Source organism: Ochlerotatus camptorhynchus, unplaced genomic scaffold (genome assembly GCF_037179485.1).
Source record: "Ochlerotatus camptorhynchus isolate MF236.1 unplaced genomic scaffold, CSIRO-AGI_Acam_v1.1 ptg000207l, whole genome shotgun sequence".
In the NCBI taxonomy this organism is placed as follows: Eukaryota; Metazoa; Arthropoda; class Insecta; order Diptera; family Culicidae; genus Ochlerotatus; species Ochlerotatus camptorhynchus.
Window position 1 is genome coordinate 650,906 of NW_027040697.1, and position 16,352 is coordinate 667,257.

Here is a 16,352-nt window from a genome sequence, read left to right on the forward strand (position 1 = left end):
TTGTCATTGATCACCAGTCTCGTACGTTCACTGCCACGTCCGGCATACCCTAGGGTAGTCACCTGGGACCGCTGTTAATCTTGATTAACTTCAACGACGTGAATCTGGTAATAGACTTCTCTGACGTTTATGAATTGCACAAGTATTAGTGCAGAACTTTGGGTGAATTCAAAGGTTTTCCAAGTTCTGCACAAATACTTGTGCATCTCACAAACGTCAGAGAATTCTATTGAGGGACCACGATTATCTTACGCAGATGACCTTAAACTCTTCCCTCGAACTCACTCAATTGAAGACTGTTGCTTCCTTCAACGTCAGCTGAATGCTTTTGCTGATTAGTATATTCTGAATCATATGGAGGTTAACCCGTCCAAATGATCGGTTATCTCTTTTTTTCGCGAAAGAAAGAGACTTGTTATATCTGTGATTTCTATATGGGGTACACTTTGTGAAAACCGAAAATAGAAAATGTAACGAAATTATGATAGATTTTGAACGTTAATAACTCAGCTGCCCCTGGACGAATTCCAATAATTTTATCACCAATCAATCAGAATTATTTCTGTTCGCATTAGACTGTTGATTTTAAACAAGAAACTATTGGAAAAGTGTCCAACAAGAATGTATTGCATTGTACGAAAGCGTCGCAATCTAACAAATTCACCAATTACGTACATGCATATACTGCTTCCCCAACACATCAGATAGTCGTTACTAGACAAAAAAAGACGAAGTAGTATTCGCTTCCGATCTTCGGGCGTATGCGAATAGGGAGAATGAAATTGCGTAAAATTTTGCACACTCATTGCCATATTCAGAACCACACGCCCACATCGACCACACAAAATGCAAACACATTCATTGGTACGTTTGCTGTTGTGTCAGGTAACAAGTCTACTGATCACCTTGCCGGAGCCGGGCCATCGGGTCTCAGACTCACCGACAAGGTACCCTTACAGGACGTCAAGCGGTGGATCATGCAGACCATTCGAGCGACATGGGAGGCCGAGTGGTTCCGCTGTGCCCGGAGTTCAAAAATCTTCGGGAGTCGCTCTGCCTAACTTCCAGCATCAGGGATCTACTCGGGAATGATACTCCGGCCTCGGCAGCACTAGTAACCTTCTTAAAAGAAGCCAAAATCTACTACTTGGTATAGCAGGAACTTCTTTCGGCTGTCGGTACATCTCAGCTGGATGGATTTCCCCTATTGGACCCATACCAGCTGAGCTCTGTTTTGTTCGGATTATTCGTTTGTAGCTTGTTTTAAATCATTTTGTTTTCTGTTGTTCCTCTGTTTCACTATGTTATATACTTTAATTTTTCCATATACGTTGAAGAGCCAGCAACCAAAGTATTTTCAAAATGTTAATATACCATCTATTTAGAAGTTACTCACTCTGAGGCTTCTCCTTTCTCCGGAGATGAACAAGCCATAGGCAAAAATTTTCCTTGATAAAGAATTTAAAAAAAAACTTTATTCCAAAACAATATCCGAAACAAGATACTAGAAAATCGAACAAAAATTTCGTAGTCCTACGTCAACAATGCGGTCGTGTCTTGAACACCACCCTTCAACTTTTTCTGCTATACGATTGTAGCGATCGACTCCGATCTGCGTGGCGTTCGGATTTCGATTTCCCGCGTGATTAGACGCCACAGGAACCGAGCGGCTACGGCTAATACTAATCGTACCAAACAAGCCGCGATGATATGCCCTGGTCCGAATCCGTTGGAAGATGATGAACCGTTGAATTGCTGCTGTTGAATTACTATCTCCTCCTCGTGTTTGGACTCCTTTCCTTCCATGATTTTCGGACCGACAAAGAATACAACCGATCGAGTAGATGGTATGTACAGAAGTGATTTATTCTATCAAGCTTATACTTTGTCTCCCCGTGCGGTGGCATACGAAAAATGCTTACTAATGAAAATTAAATATAAACGCGAGCAACGGTGCAGCGCGCATTGCTCGGTTGGCTGACATTCGCAACTGCATGGTAAGCAGTTGAATGGACCTAAAGCGAATGAATTTAGTGCATATTAAAAGTGTTTACTTTACGCGAATAAAAATGAAGCGTAATCTATTTGAACTACAGCAAGACTAGTACGTTTTGTTAGGCACTGAAATTGAGCGCTTCAGCCAAATTAGGGACCTAGGTGTGATTCTGGATACACAACTGTCTTTCAAGCAGCACATATCGTATGCCGTTGACAAAGCTTCCATAATTCTAGGGTTTATCTTCGGGATTGCCAAAGACTTCACGGATATCTACTGTCTTAAATCGTTGTACTGCTCCTTGTCTCGCTCCATATTAGAATACTGCTCGGTTGTCTGGACTCCTCACTACAACAACGATGTTGACAGAGTTGAGTCTGTTCAGCGACGGTTCCTGAGATATGCGCTACGTAAACTGCAGTTTGTTTGTTTGTTTTATTTAAAGACCTTTTTGGTCATTCAGGTCAAGACCTTTTTGGTCATTCAGGTCAAAGTATTACAGAGTTTTATGTTGTGCTTAATCTAGGTAGGATATATGATTTGAATGCGTGTTTCTTATTGTGGGTTGATTTTATCCTCCTTCCGAGGTTGATTCCTATGCGGGGTTGATGGTTGCCGCTGCCCTGGCCGCTTTTATAGCTTGTAGTTTCCAGTGTTTCTTTATTGCTTTTCCTATGGTGATGCAAAGTTGCATCCCAACCATAATGATGATGATGAATAGTTTTGTATCGTGGTCCGCGAGAATGCCGTTGTGTAGCTCTTGATTTTCGATGATGGTGATGTCCTGATCACCGCTCTGTGTTGCCTGTTTCGAGTCGTCGTTTCCCATTGTAGCTACTACTTTTGCTCTGTTGACTGGTTTGACTGATGTCGGTATACGGTTTTGTGTTGCTTTTAAATAGGTAATTACGCTGACATTGGGTGGGTCGGCTTTATTTCTGTATGATGCAAAAATGCTTGCTTGCATAATTGGTTCTGTGGTGAGTTTTAAATCAACGTATGCAATTTTGTCTCTTTCAGGAAATCGACGGTTCTATGTAGCGTGTTTACGTCGTCACCCAGTATTTCAAACATCGATGAACCAAGTTGGTGTTTTTTTCCTTTCTTTGTCGTACAATCGACAGTCAATCAAAATGTGTTCTACAGTACATCCGCAGGAGGAGCACAGAGCAGGGGGTTCTTTTTTTGCGAAGTGACCGTGTGTTATTCTGGTATGCCCGATTCTCAACCTTGTGATGACACGGTTGATGTGTCTGTCGTTAGTGTATGATGAAGTCCATTCGGAGGGTGTATTTTTTATGCGTCTAAGTTTACTTGTGCTGCAGTGCCAGATAGAATACCATTTAGACATTATTTTTGTGTTTACCAGGCGTTTGAAATCTTCAAACGGAGTTTTGATGTCTGCTGGACTTTTTTGAGATGAACTTTCTTTTGCTAATGAGTCTGTTTCATTGCCAGCTATGTTTACATGTGCTGGGACCCAGCAGAGGGCTGTGTTTCCTTGTTTTTCGTGTAGCGTTCTCCTGATTTTGATTATCCAAGGGTGAGATGACTTATTGTTGGTCACAGCTTCAAGGACGCTTTTGGAGTCGCTGAATATAACGTTTAGTCCAGCGGAGCTGAATTCTAATGCTTTCATGATGGCGAATGCTTCTGCGCTGAAGATCGATAGGTGTGAAGGTAGACAAACAGAGATTTCCATGTTTCTTGAGTAGATTCCGCAACCAACTCCATCCTGTGTTTTTGACCCGTCGGTGTATATATAATGATGATGGGAATAGCTTGTTGTTCGCGCAAGCGACATTTACCGCCTTTACCCTGAACTGTGGAATAGTTAATACTCTTGCCAACAGATGTCATCTTTCAATTATGTATGTTACTGTCATTTGTCCAGACTGCAATGTAATTGATACCATGTCCTGTATACAATAAATAAACACACACAGTATTGTCTGCCTCCGCCATGGCAGGACGGCCCAAATCATCATCGTATTTTAATCTTTATAACACAACGTAGAAAATCGGGTCCTACCGTGCGCGATCACTTGTGTTGCAGAGTTCTCTGAATTTAATTCGTTTGGCTTCTGGTGGGAGTTTGTCTGGAATGCCTGTATTCACTTGGCCTAGTTGTTTTTCCCATATTAACTGAGTTGCTGGTTCTTCATTTTCAATAGAAGTGAGAGGTATGGAGTATTCATTCATCAGGTTTTTTGTTACCTCAATAATGTGAAGGTCTGAATTTAAAATTCCTCTGGCATGCTGTCTCATGGAGTAGTTGATGGTTTTTCTGTCCATTATTAGTTTTAGTGGAAGAAGACCGCTTTCCGAAAGGATGCTCTCTATTGGACTAGAGTGAAATGCTCCTGTTGCAAATCGTATTCCTTGGTGATAAAGTGTTTCAAGTTTTTGTACGTTGTTACTGTTAGCGCACGTTAGTAATTGTGCTCCATAGGACTTTTGAAAGAATGATCATCTGAAGGATGTGCAGTAGACATTTCCTATCTGCGCCAAAGTTGGTTTTGCTTAAGCAGTTCATGATGCGTAGGCGCTTTTTTGCTTCATCTCGGGTGATTTTGGTGTGGTAGTTGTAATTAAAATTGCGGTCTATCCATACCCCTAAGAGTTTTTGGTTGTTTATCAGCGCTATTTTTTTTTTGTTTTAGTAATGGTGGTGGTTGATTCTGAAGTTTTCGTCTCCTTCCAACATGCATGATGGCAGATTTTTCCGGTGATATCTGGAAGCCAGTTGCATCGCTCCATTTTTGTATGCAGTTCAGGATTTTTTGTACTTTTGCTCGAGTCCATTTAGCTGAATTAGATATGACTGCAATGGTGATATCGTCTGCGTATATTTTGATGAATGTATTTTTAGGAAGGAAGTCTTCGATACTGTTGATTGCCAGTAGGAAAAAGGTAACTGAGAGAACGGATCCTTGGGGGACTCCGTTTTCTTGAATTTTTGTATCGGATAGCTGGTCTTCGTATCGTACCTGAAAGACTCTACGTTCCAGAAATAGGCTGCAGAATTTTGCCATCTGTCCAGAGATTCCTGATTTTGCTAGTTTTTGTAGGATTAGCCTTCTCCAAGTGTGATCGTAGGCCTTTGAAAGATCCAGAAAAATTATTTCGGCATGTTTTTTGTTATGTATGGCATTTCGACCAAAGTTGTCGATTTCAGCGATGACGTCTGTTGTCTGGTGTCCCTTTCTAAATCCATATTGCGATTCTCCAAGAGCTCCGATCGTTTCTAGGTGGTTCATCAGGCGTTTGTTCACCATTCGTTCAAATAGTTTAAGTATGCAGCTAGATAGACATATAGGCCTTAAATTGCTTGCGGTATTTGGGCATTTACCTGGATTGGATGTAGATTTTCTCCATGATTCGGGGAATGTTCCATTTGTCCATATTTCGTTATAAGCTTCTAATAATTTCCTTTTTATGTAGGATGGTAGATGTTTCAGCATTGCGTTGTGAATTTCATCCGGGCCTGGTGAGGTTCCTGTAAGTTTGTCCAGCTGTTGCAGTAGTTCGTACATTGAGTAAGGTTGGCATAATTTTGAGTTCCGGTTGTTTTTGAAGATCAGTGGGCGTTGCTCTTCTCTGTTCTTCTTGATCATGAATTTGGAGGAATATGCCTCATTGGAAGATTCTTTTTGGAAGTGTTGAGCTAGATGGTTTGCGATGTCCATTGGGTTAGAGATGATTTCATTTTCTGTGGCGATGGCCCATGTTTTTGATGATGCTGATCCATTTTTCGAAATTGAGCGAATGCGATTCCAGATTTCCTTTGTGGGTGTATTTTCATTGATGGACGATGCAAATTGTTCCCACGATTTCTGCTTTTCTTATTTGATGGTTTTTCTGCAAAAAATCCTAGCTCGAATGAATTCAGTGTGGATGACATGATATAGAGGGTCGCTTGGGTTTGATTTTTGTTTTTTTCTTAAGGCTTTTTTTCTTTTCTTGACGGCATCAGCTACTGTAGAGTTCCACCATGGAACAGCTTTGGGGTGAGTTTTTGTTGAAGTTTTGGGTATTGATCGTAAGGCGGCTGTTTTTATGGCTTCCGTTATATTTTCTATTGAATATTTAAAGCTTGGGAGAATAAGCTTTTCGATTTCTTCTTCGAAAATATTCCAGTCGGCTTCTTCAATTTTCCATCTGGCGATTCGGGACCTCTGGCGGTGTTGCTCAGAGCCTATCATTATTGGAAAATGATCACTGCCGTGTTGATCATCTGCTACTGTCCAATTTAATTTGTCGGCTATTTAAGCTGAGCATAGTGTGGGTTTCCATCATTTAAAGTGATAAGGTGTTGGTCATTTATAAGAGCCTCGATCATTTTGCCTCTTGAGTCGTCTCTTTTTGAGCCCCATTGGTTGTAATGAGCATTAAAATCCCCTGATAAGATGAATGGTTTGGGTAGCGTATTCAAGATGTTTTCTAGATCAGTTCTGTTGATTTGCTGGTAAGGCGATAAGTATATGCTGCAGACAGTCATTTTTCGTGGAATATTTACTTCAACTGCTATTGCTTCCAGAGTTGAATTTATTTGCACTTTATCGAATTTGATTCCGGTTTTTATTGCAATTGCTACTCCACCTTGACCTGATGGCCGGTGGGAGAAAATGATTTCGTTACCCTTGATGTTAGGATTGATTGATGGATTCGTTCTGGTTTCTTGTAGTGCGATGATGTTTGGTTTATATTGATTGATTAGAAGTTGAAGTTCTTCAAATTGACACCTTAATCCATTTCAGTTCCATTGTAGAATTTCTGTCATAATTTTGTTTGATTGGTGGGCTAGATTTGTTCCGAGTCCGACGGGAGGTCGCAGAATTCTATTTGGTAAATGTCATTGTTACTAGGTGCGTTTTCGTCAGTTTTGCTCGTGGTCAATAGTGAGATGTCCATATCTATCGTGTTGTTTTCAGTTGATCTGTTCTTTTTCCTAGATGGATATTGTATGTTCTGGTCGTGTTGTTCTTTTGTATACTTTTGTTTTGCCACTTTATCATGTTTCTGGTGCCTTGCTTCGATTTTTGAAACGTATTTTAATAGTGAGTCGTATTCCGTTTCAGCGTGTTTTCGGGCAGTTCTCTCTTCATTTAGCATTTTCATGCATTTTTCGAGCTTGTGTTCCAGCGCTGACATTTTCTCGTGAAACTGCTCAGCAAGCTTAGCAGCTTCTTGCTCGCGTTTTACGCTTGCTTCTAGTAAATCAGCTAGTTGATTAATTTTGCTATCCCGCTTTTTTAGCTCGTTTTGGAACTTTTCTTCCAGGCCTTTTTTCATGGTTTCAGCGTAGTTCATTTTATTTTTCTCATTTATTACTTTCCGGGCTTCTTCATAAGAAATTTTCTTGTCGATTTTGATTTTGATAATGTCTCTTTCATTGATCCATAGAGAACACTTATTGCTTGTGGAGGTATGGTCATCTTTGTTACAATTAATACATTTGGTAGTCTTGTCGCAGTTTTCGCCATGATATTCCTCTCCACATCTCCAGCATAGCTGTTGCGAAGCGCATAGAGCTGCGATGTGACCGAGTTTCATACATTTAAAACACCTACGTGGTTTCGGGTAGTAGGGTCGCGTTGGAACGTGCATATAAGCAATTTTTATGCTTGCTGGTTCGTTCGGACTGTTTATTGTTAATTCCAGGGCTGCAGTCTTGGTCGACGTTCCGTTGACTTTTTTCATTATTCGTCTTACGTTGGTGACACCTTGAGGTTTCAGATTATCAGCAATCGTTGATTCTTCTTCGCACATCACTTCCCAGCATGACACAACCACACGACACTTATTTAGGGATTTATGTTCGCTCAATTTTACACGGCACTGGCCTAAGGCTTCAAGCTTTAGCAAATTTTGTGCAGATCTTGCACTTTTTGTTTGAACCAGAATTTTTCCATCACGCAGTTTTTTTATATTTTCCACTTCACCACAGAAACTGGTGATTGTTTTTTCAATAAGAAAAGCAGAAACGTCTACTAGATTTTGATTTACGTCTGCATTTTCCACTATCATAAATTTGCCCGTTATGACGGGATTTGCTCCCCCCAGAGGGGGGAAGTTATTTGTGCCGCCCATTGGCGGCATTTTGGTAAAAAACTTCTTATACAGATTAAGTTGTTCTTATATTTGCACTATGAGTTAGCGAAACTGTGTCAATGGTCGGTGCACCGTATTCGAAAATGATTATACTGGAATTGATATATGATACCAATTGCACGCGATTCGCGGCGGTTATTAAAAATACGTCTTTCCTCAATCGGCGATCGATGAGGTGTGAGCGTAAACTGCAGTGGATGGATCCCTTCCGATTGCCTTGCTACGAAAGTCGTTTGCAACTGATCCATCTGGAGCTCCTGTCGGTCCGAAGAGGTATAGCAAGGGCATTGCTAATTGCGGGTATTTTGCAAGGACGCACCGATTTCCCTGTTCTTCATGAGCAAGTTGACATCAACGTTCAACCCTGAGCCCTACGGAATAATTCAATGCTGTGCCTGCCCATTCAGCGAACTAATTATAGCATGTTCGGCGCAATCGGTGGTTTACAGAGACTCTTCTGGTTGACTTTGACCTGACCCGCCAGCTGCTTCGACGGAGGTTTCGTTCTTTATATTGTTTTCTAAATCAGTATAGTTTTGTTTAGTAATGTTCCTTTTTTTTACGAGATGACTATGTACTTATTGATGTTTAGTTTTAGTACTTTTCTAGTTTAGTTTAGGTTACATCATTGGGGTCATTAACGCCTGTTGATGTTTAGTCATAAATAAATAAATAAATAAATAAATAAATATTTGTTTTTGGGTATACTTTTTTAAATTGTATAAAATCTGTAAATTTTTCTCAATGATTTTTTAAATGGTGGCCTTAAAATCAGAAATTACGTTTTCTTGCTACAATTTAATTCGAAAATGAGAATGATTGCCCATAACACACAATGCATGCAAATCGGAGAAGGTCGAGCCAACATTTTTAAGCTTTCATCTTATTTGGCCATGAACTGGTCCCCAACGGTTTCCCGTCACGGAAAATTGTTTTTGATACATTTTCAGAAGAATATCCCTAGTTAAAAAAATGAGCCATGAATTATGAATGGCATTTCAGCTTGGAAACTTTACCAACCCCCACATAAAGGCGACACCATGGGTGGGGCTCTCAGTGAGTTGAATACATGCACTTAAGTGTGTAGATATTTGTTCGTCACGGGAGCGTGTGAAATTTTGAAAGCGGAAGCGAGGGGAAATTTCATCATCACATTAATCAACAAAGACGTAAAGACGTGTGTGGAAACGAAATTTCTCATCTAATCACAGAAAAAAAATCTGAATATTAATTTACATGCGTGTAAAGTTGTTTTTATTTCCATGCAAATAATCAATTAACATAACATATTGCTTACAAAGTTGGACGGATTCCTAAAATACTTGAAATTATTAATTAAATCTGCAATTAACTTTACATGATCTATCATGTATGCAACTTGAATGATATGTAACACTCCACTTCTGCTCATGATATATAACAGGTATATATTCAAACTACTTTTTTTAACAGTGTAGTACAGCGGCTTGCAATTAGAGTGGAACGCATTCATCGGAAGACGTGCTGAAGACAGGTAATCACGCAAGTATGTTTGTTTGCTCGTCTCTGCAAATTCAATAAATCTCGTGTCAAATTTGAATAAGGCCAACCATTTTTTTTTTAATAATAATGCGGCTACACGTATGGATTTGAATTGCTTGATCAGGATTTTCTTTATGATGCCGAATTAATTCAAAGAGTAAATCGACGAAGAGATTCTGCCATCGAAAATATGCACTTTTGAAATGTGGCGCGTGAAATGTGGGATTTTCCACAAAAGGCTTGATAATAGGTGACAGGCCATCGCACGTTTATGTATATCATTTATTTATTTTTATTTTTGGATCTCTTATACTTTTATGATTCTATTTTCATCCACACTCGGCTTCTTTGAGAGTTGGGGAAAGTACTCTGAATGGGAAGACATAAATTTCGCTTCAATAACCTTTCGGCTCCATTTTTATGGTTCGGAGAAAAGACGCCATAAAAAAGTTCGATATCGATCGCCAAAGTATGATTTAGTTGGTAAACATTGGCTAATCCTTTTTGCCGATGGATGCTCCTTCTCGTCGTCGTCATTGTCGTTGTTGTTGACTGCCATTCTTGGGGTATTTATTTATTTGTCTCGATGGGTATCGTTTAGTTGGCGGGTCGTTCTCTTGAGGGATTATTTTTTAACAGTCCAGATTCCTTCTATGCTGTTACTTGGCAGCGTTGTAGAGATAAGTCAGTTTCAAAGTAAATAGTTCTGGGGTTTTAAAAGTTAGCGTTGTGTTAATTTGTTTCCTTCAACCACTTTCAATCCAAGCATTTGGATCGCAGTTTTGCAATATTTACAGTGCAGATTGAAGCTGGAAGCTTTCCAAGATTTCTTTTGATCAAGAAACTGTCATAACTATTTCCCCCTTCCATTATTACCTGCAGTCTCCTCCCAAATTCAGAAGCACCGAAAACCTAAGCTTCCTCAACCCGGCTGCATAAGCGTGAGATGTGTTTTTTTCCTCAACCAAGCGTTGATTTGCTCGTGTCCCAAACTGAACTCATAGTAGAAAGAAAAATATCAACACATACTCTACTCACCAGGTACCATTGCTCCTTGAAGAGCGGATCCGGGAAGATATTGTGGGAACTAGTGTCCCGATAGTTGATCCGGCTCCCGGGAGCGATGGAGCGTGGATCCGGAAAGCGGACAAAGTCCTGATCGAAGGTCGAATAGTCGCGCTTACGGCGGATCTTCTCGTGCTGTTGTTGCATCCATCGAACCTAACACACACACACAAAGAGAAAAAAAAAACATGAAAGCAGACATCGTCGGTAGTAAGAAAAACAACCAATTTCCCGGAAAGTCTAAATTGAATGGGGGAGAGGAGTGTTGTTTGGTCAAGCAGGCAAATAATATAAAAAAACGGCATCTATCCTCGCAGAATGAAAAGCGGCTGCCGAAGTACGACGACAGCTGGCCCCGTTTCCCATCTCGATAGAATAATTCAATTCATCTTAATGGGATTTGAGCGCTTTTCAAGTGATGGACAAACAAAATATCCAGAGAATAGTGAGATCTTCATCGTGCTGAGGAGTTCAACGCTACAGAGGGAAAGGTAGCTTCCACTGACCTGTGTACGTCATTGGAATGGATTTGGAAGGGACGGGGGGAGGGGGGGGGGGTCTAGGGAGGTGAGTGAGATTTCTCTATGGAAACCTCCACAGGGAGCGACTGATAAAATCCATCCAACTTACCTCTGGTTCGGTGTTAAGTGCGCTGTGGTGAACTTCGCTCCTATCTAGAGATCGCTTCCGGACGTGGCTGTGATGAAATAAATAATATCCTTTCAGGGGACCGATCTGTTCAAAAAAATAAAGAGATAACAGGAATGAGAAAAAAAAATACATTAGAAAACGAATCCATTCGTAGTCGTTGTCGTGGGTGGTCAAACGATTTTTTTTTCCGCGAACGAAAATAAAAGACCGAGCCAAGCTGATGTTTTTATTCATTATTCGTAATTTCCTGAACGAAGCGCGGATTGTGATTGTGCGGAAATCTATATGAGTCTTGGACGGCAGATGCAGAGAGAAAGAGAGAGAGAGAGATATCCCGGGGATGAGGATGGGTTTTAATCTTTATGTAAATGGGAAATGTAAATCCGGGAAATGGATCCATTGCATTATTGGTTGGAACTTGAATGCCCTCCTTGCGGATATATCACATGAATTGTGAAGCAGTTGGTATACCATAAATTCAAGTAAGTTGAGTCTGGCTAAATGAATCTGAGGGTTTTTTTTTCTGATTTAACGGTTCTATTATACAACTGTGAGTATAACGAATTCCCGACTCTAAAGCTGGGGCCTCATTGGGGGAAGTTGAAACAAAGCGTTTATCGTATGAACGTTTGTAGGAAAAAGTCTATGTTTTAATTTTCTCGAACCTCTTAACGGAATCCCTTTACGGAGAGCCTTTTGAGTGTGTTGATTTACTTCTTACTTAATATCGTTAAAATTGCTTATCTTTTGACCGATAAGCGTATTTCGTCTACTACTTGCAGTCTTCATCAGTGCGTTGAGTTCTTGGCACTGATGAAGTCTGCAAGTAGTAGACGAAATACGTGTATCTGTCAAAAGATAAGCAATTATAACGGAATTAAAAGGCAATTAATCAACACACTCAAAAAGCTCTTCATTAAGGAAAAAGTAATTTTTTTCCTGGTTGCATAATGTGGCCTTTTGAACGTAGCTTTCATTTACATTCAATTTCATCGAATCTCCTCTTGAACAAATTATACCATTACCATTAACTCATGTTTTATATGAAGCCTGGTTAAAAGTAAATTTGGAGAGTGTGAATCATCATTTATGGTTTGTGGGATCCACATTTTTCGCCATTGGGTTTATCATTTGAAGCATCGTCAAAATCGCCATCAAAATTAAATCAATCAGTGCCATTCTGTACTTCAATAAAGTACATCATCAACCAGCCACTAAAGGGTGATACGGTCAAAATTTGGTCAAGGGAAAACGCGTGTAAATCGGTGAAATCGTTTATTTAAAAAATCAAATTAAATTTCTTTTTCAAGTTCAATTAGTATAAAATTCAGGAAAAATATTCAGTTAGGCTTCCGCTTTTCCAAATCCAAATTGCCGGGCCTTGCGCTTGACCCCTGCCATCAGATTTTGTACAGCCACCTTGTCCACCTTCTTCGCCGCAGAAAGCCAGTTTGCCTTGAACTGCTGCTCGCCCTTAGCAGTTTTTTGGTCTTCTTTAGGTTCCGCTTGACAATAGCCCAGTATTTCTCAATTGGGCGGAGCTCTGGCGTGTTGGGAGGGTTCTTGTCCTTGGGAACCACCTGCACGTTGTTGGCGGCGTACCACTCCATGGCCTTTTTACCGTAATGGCAAGATGCCAAATCCGGCCAAAACAGTACGGAACAACCGTGTTTCTTCAGGAAAGGCAGCAGACGTTTATTCAAACACTCTTTCACGTAAATTTCTTGGTTGACAGTCCCGGAAGCTATGAAAATGCTGCTTTTCAAGCCACAGGTACAGATGGCTTGCCAAACCAGATATTTCTTTGCGAACTTTGACAGTTTCATGTGCTTGAAAACATCTGCTACCTTGCCCCTTCCTTTTGCCGTATAAAACTCCTGTCCCGGAAGCTGCTTGTAGTCGGCTTTGACGTAGGTTTCGTCGTCCATTACCACGCAGTCAAACTTCGGCAGCATCGTCGTGTACAGCCTCCGGGATCGCGCTTTGGCCGTCGTATTTTGTTTATCATCGCGATTTGGAGTCACTACCTTCTTGTAAGTCGATAGTCCGGCTCGTTTTTTGGCTCGATGCACGGTTGTAGACGATACACCCAGCTTATTTGTGGCATCTCGGAGAGAGTGGTTAGGGTTTCGCTTGAAACTACCGGCAACTCTCTTTGTCGTCTCAGCGGCTTCCGGTTTTAGATTTCCCCCCGATCCAGACTTCCTGGCTGTCGACAAACGTTCCCCAAACACTTTAATTACATTTGTAACGGTTGATTTGGCAACTTTTAGCGATTTTGCCAACTTTGCGTGCGAGTAGCTCGGATTTTCACGATGCGCGAGCAAAATTTTGATACGCTGCTCTTCTTGCTTGGACGGCATTTTGACAACTGAAGAGTGAATTCCAAAATCAAAATAGGAGCAACATTCTACACACACACATCCTCAAAATGAGGGGTGTTCAGGTTTTTTAAATGCAAAATTGAAAGAAATACGTCAAGTTGATATTGTCCAAATTTTGACCGTATCACCCTTTAGATGTCATATAAGCTCGTTTTTGAGAACGTTACTTCCTCAGATCCAGCACCGTACTTAGCAGGTGTCCAAGGTGGAATGTTTGATTTTCTGAAGGAACTATGTGGACAGGACGGGGCAATAATGAATAGGCCAAGACTTAATGAACAAAAGAATGTTTTATTAACTCAAACTTGAATTGCTCACATCGAGCTCTTGAATTGGAAAGACAGCGAAAAAATAACAGGAGTGACCAGGTCAGGTAATCCAACGACTACTTTGATTTCATACCCTCTCGCTTGGATAGTCCCAGCAACGTCCGAAGTTCCTCAAACCGTCCGCGGTCCAACGATTTAGTGAAGAAGTCAGCCAACTGGTTGTTGCTGGCAATCGGCTCCACCAATAGCCTACCAGCAGCGACATGATCACGAAGAAAATGGTGTTTAATGTCGATGTGTTTGGCTCTCTTACTCTCCAAGTTCTTGGTCATACCAATGCATCCACGGTTGTCCTCGTATATGGTGATTGGTTCAATGTTCAGCTCACCGAGATCGCCTAGAACACCGACTAGCCATATTGCTTCCGATGCTGCAGCACTCAACGCTACATATTCAGCTTCGCTTGAAGAAGTTGCAACTGTGATTTGCTTCTTGCTGGACCACGCAACAGTACATCCGAAAACACGGAAAACAAATCCGCTTACTGATTTCCGGTCGTCAGTATCGGTGGCCCAGTTTGAATCAGCAAACCCGATGAGTGGCGCCGCTGGATTGTCTCTAATAAACGTCAAGCAACACTCCATCGATCCTTTTAAGTATCGTACAACCCGTTTCAGAGCTGTCCAATGTTGTTGTCCAGGTTGAAGTAGGAATCTCTCCAGATATACGATAGGAAAGCAAATGTCCGGCCTTGTGGACATCATCACGTACATCAGGCTTCCCAATAATTCTCGGTGCGGTTCTTGAACACCTTCGGCCACTTGACGATCCACTTTCAATCCTTTCTCAATTGGCGTCCTTGTTGCATTGCACTCCGCCATGCCGAACTTCTGCAATATCTTTTCCAGTCTGGTTTCTTGAGACAGCATCATTCTACCATTTTATTGATCGTACCGTTTCATCTCAAGAAAACGAGTCAACTCTCCACAATCGGTCATTTCAAACATCGCCGACAGTTCGCGTTTGAGCTTCATTATGGTGGTCAGCTGCATACCTGCTATCAGTCTTTTCCCCTCTTGTCGATACGGGTGTATAGGCAATAGTCGTGCTTGGAACGTGTGAAACCTAGCTTCAGCAGCGCTTGATTGAATTTTTCGTTCCAACAACGAGGAGACTGCTTCAGACAGACAGATTTTTTCTTTAGCTGGCACACCAGCCCAGGGTCTGCCTTGACGCCATCCGGAACAGCCTCTTGTAGCTCACCATGAAGGAACGCCGTCTTGACGTCCTTCTGATGGAACTGGAATCCCCTTTGTACGCCTACGGCCAGCACAATTCGAATCGTCGTCAACTTTGCAACGGGCGCATATGTTTCATTGTAGTTCAGGTCAGCCTTTTGCTAGAAACCTTTGACTACCAATCTTGCCTTGCATCGCACATGGTTTCCTTCTTCATCCTCTTTCACGCGAAAGACCCACTTCGACTGCAAGGGCTTGACACCGGCAGGGCATTCCACACCTTATTCTCCTCAAGAGATTTTAGCTCGTCTCTAACTGCGGTCATCCAGAGCTGTCGATCTTCTCGGTTGGTTCGCTGCGTTGACGTTACCATCGGTCTTCTTGACACGACAATCTTTCATCATGTGGCCAGTTTTGCCACATCGATGACACTTTCCGTTGAACTTTCGTTGCTTCTTACTTCTTCCTCCAACAAACGCTGCTGCCTTGTCTTCGCTCGAATCTTCCATCCTATCAGACCGCTTGGATTCTTCAGCCAGTAACCGCTGTTTCACAGTCTCCAATATGAGGTCGTTCTCGTTGATATTCTCTAGAGCCGTTACAAGAGAGTCGTAGCTATTGGGAAGGGTGAGAAATAATTGCGATACCATGTGGTTCTCTTCGAGCTTCGCGCCTACCGATTTGAGTTGGCGTATGATATCGTCGAACTGTTGAAAATGATGCCGCATCGAAGTTCGTTCTTTCATACGGAGCCTGGCCAACTGCTTCCGCAACAGGGTCTGACTTGCTACAGACTTCTTTGCACCTGTATCTTCCAGTGCCTTCAACATTTCTCGAGCAGTCTCCTCGTCCCGTACTATGCCTAGACATTCATCAGAAAGGAATCCAACTAGCAAGGACTTCGCTTTCCGATCTGTCTACAAAAACTTCGCCCTTCCCTGGTCTGATTCACCGGGAACTGGCTTGGTTAATACGTCCGAAACTTCTGCCGCATCCAGATACAGTTGAACTCGAAACCGACAATTCTCAAAGTTCGTTCCATTCAGCTGCGGAATTCCGGAGCCTTCCTTCAAACCTGAAGGAACTATGTGGACAGGACGGGGCAATAATGAAC

At 41.6% G+C, this 16,352-nt stretch overlaps 1 protein-coding gene across 7 annotated transcripts in view; it reads right to left on the reverse strand.

Annotated features, from left to right (window-relative positions):
* Positions 1-16,352, reverse strand: part of LOC135703040 (furin-like protease 2) — a 1,186,720-nt gene that overhangs the window by 242,783 nt on the left and 927,585 nt on the right. For 6 of the 7 annotated variants that reach the window (XM_065224146.1, XM_065224145.1, XM_065224144.1 and 3 more), the window contains 2 exons: positions 11,327-11,431; positions 10,661-10,852 (listed from right to left, as the gene is read on the reverse strand). In XM_065224146.1, the coding sequence (XP_065080218.1) occupies positions 10,661-10,852; positions 11,327-11,431 (297 nt within the window). The remainder of the gene's footprint in view (positions 1-10,660; positions 10,853-11,326; positions 11,432-16,352) is intronic. The other variant, XM_065224148.1, reaches the window with a different exon arrangement.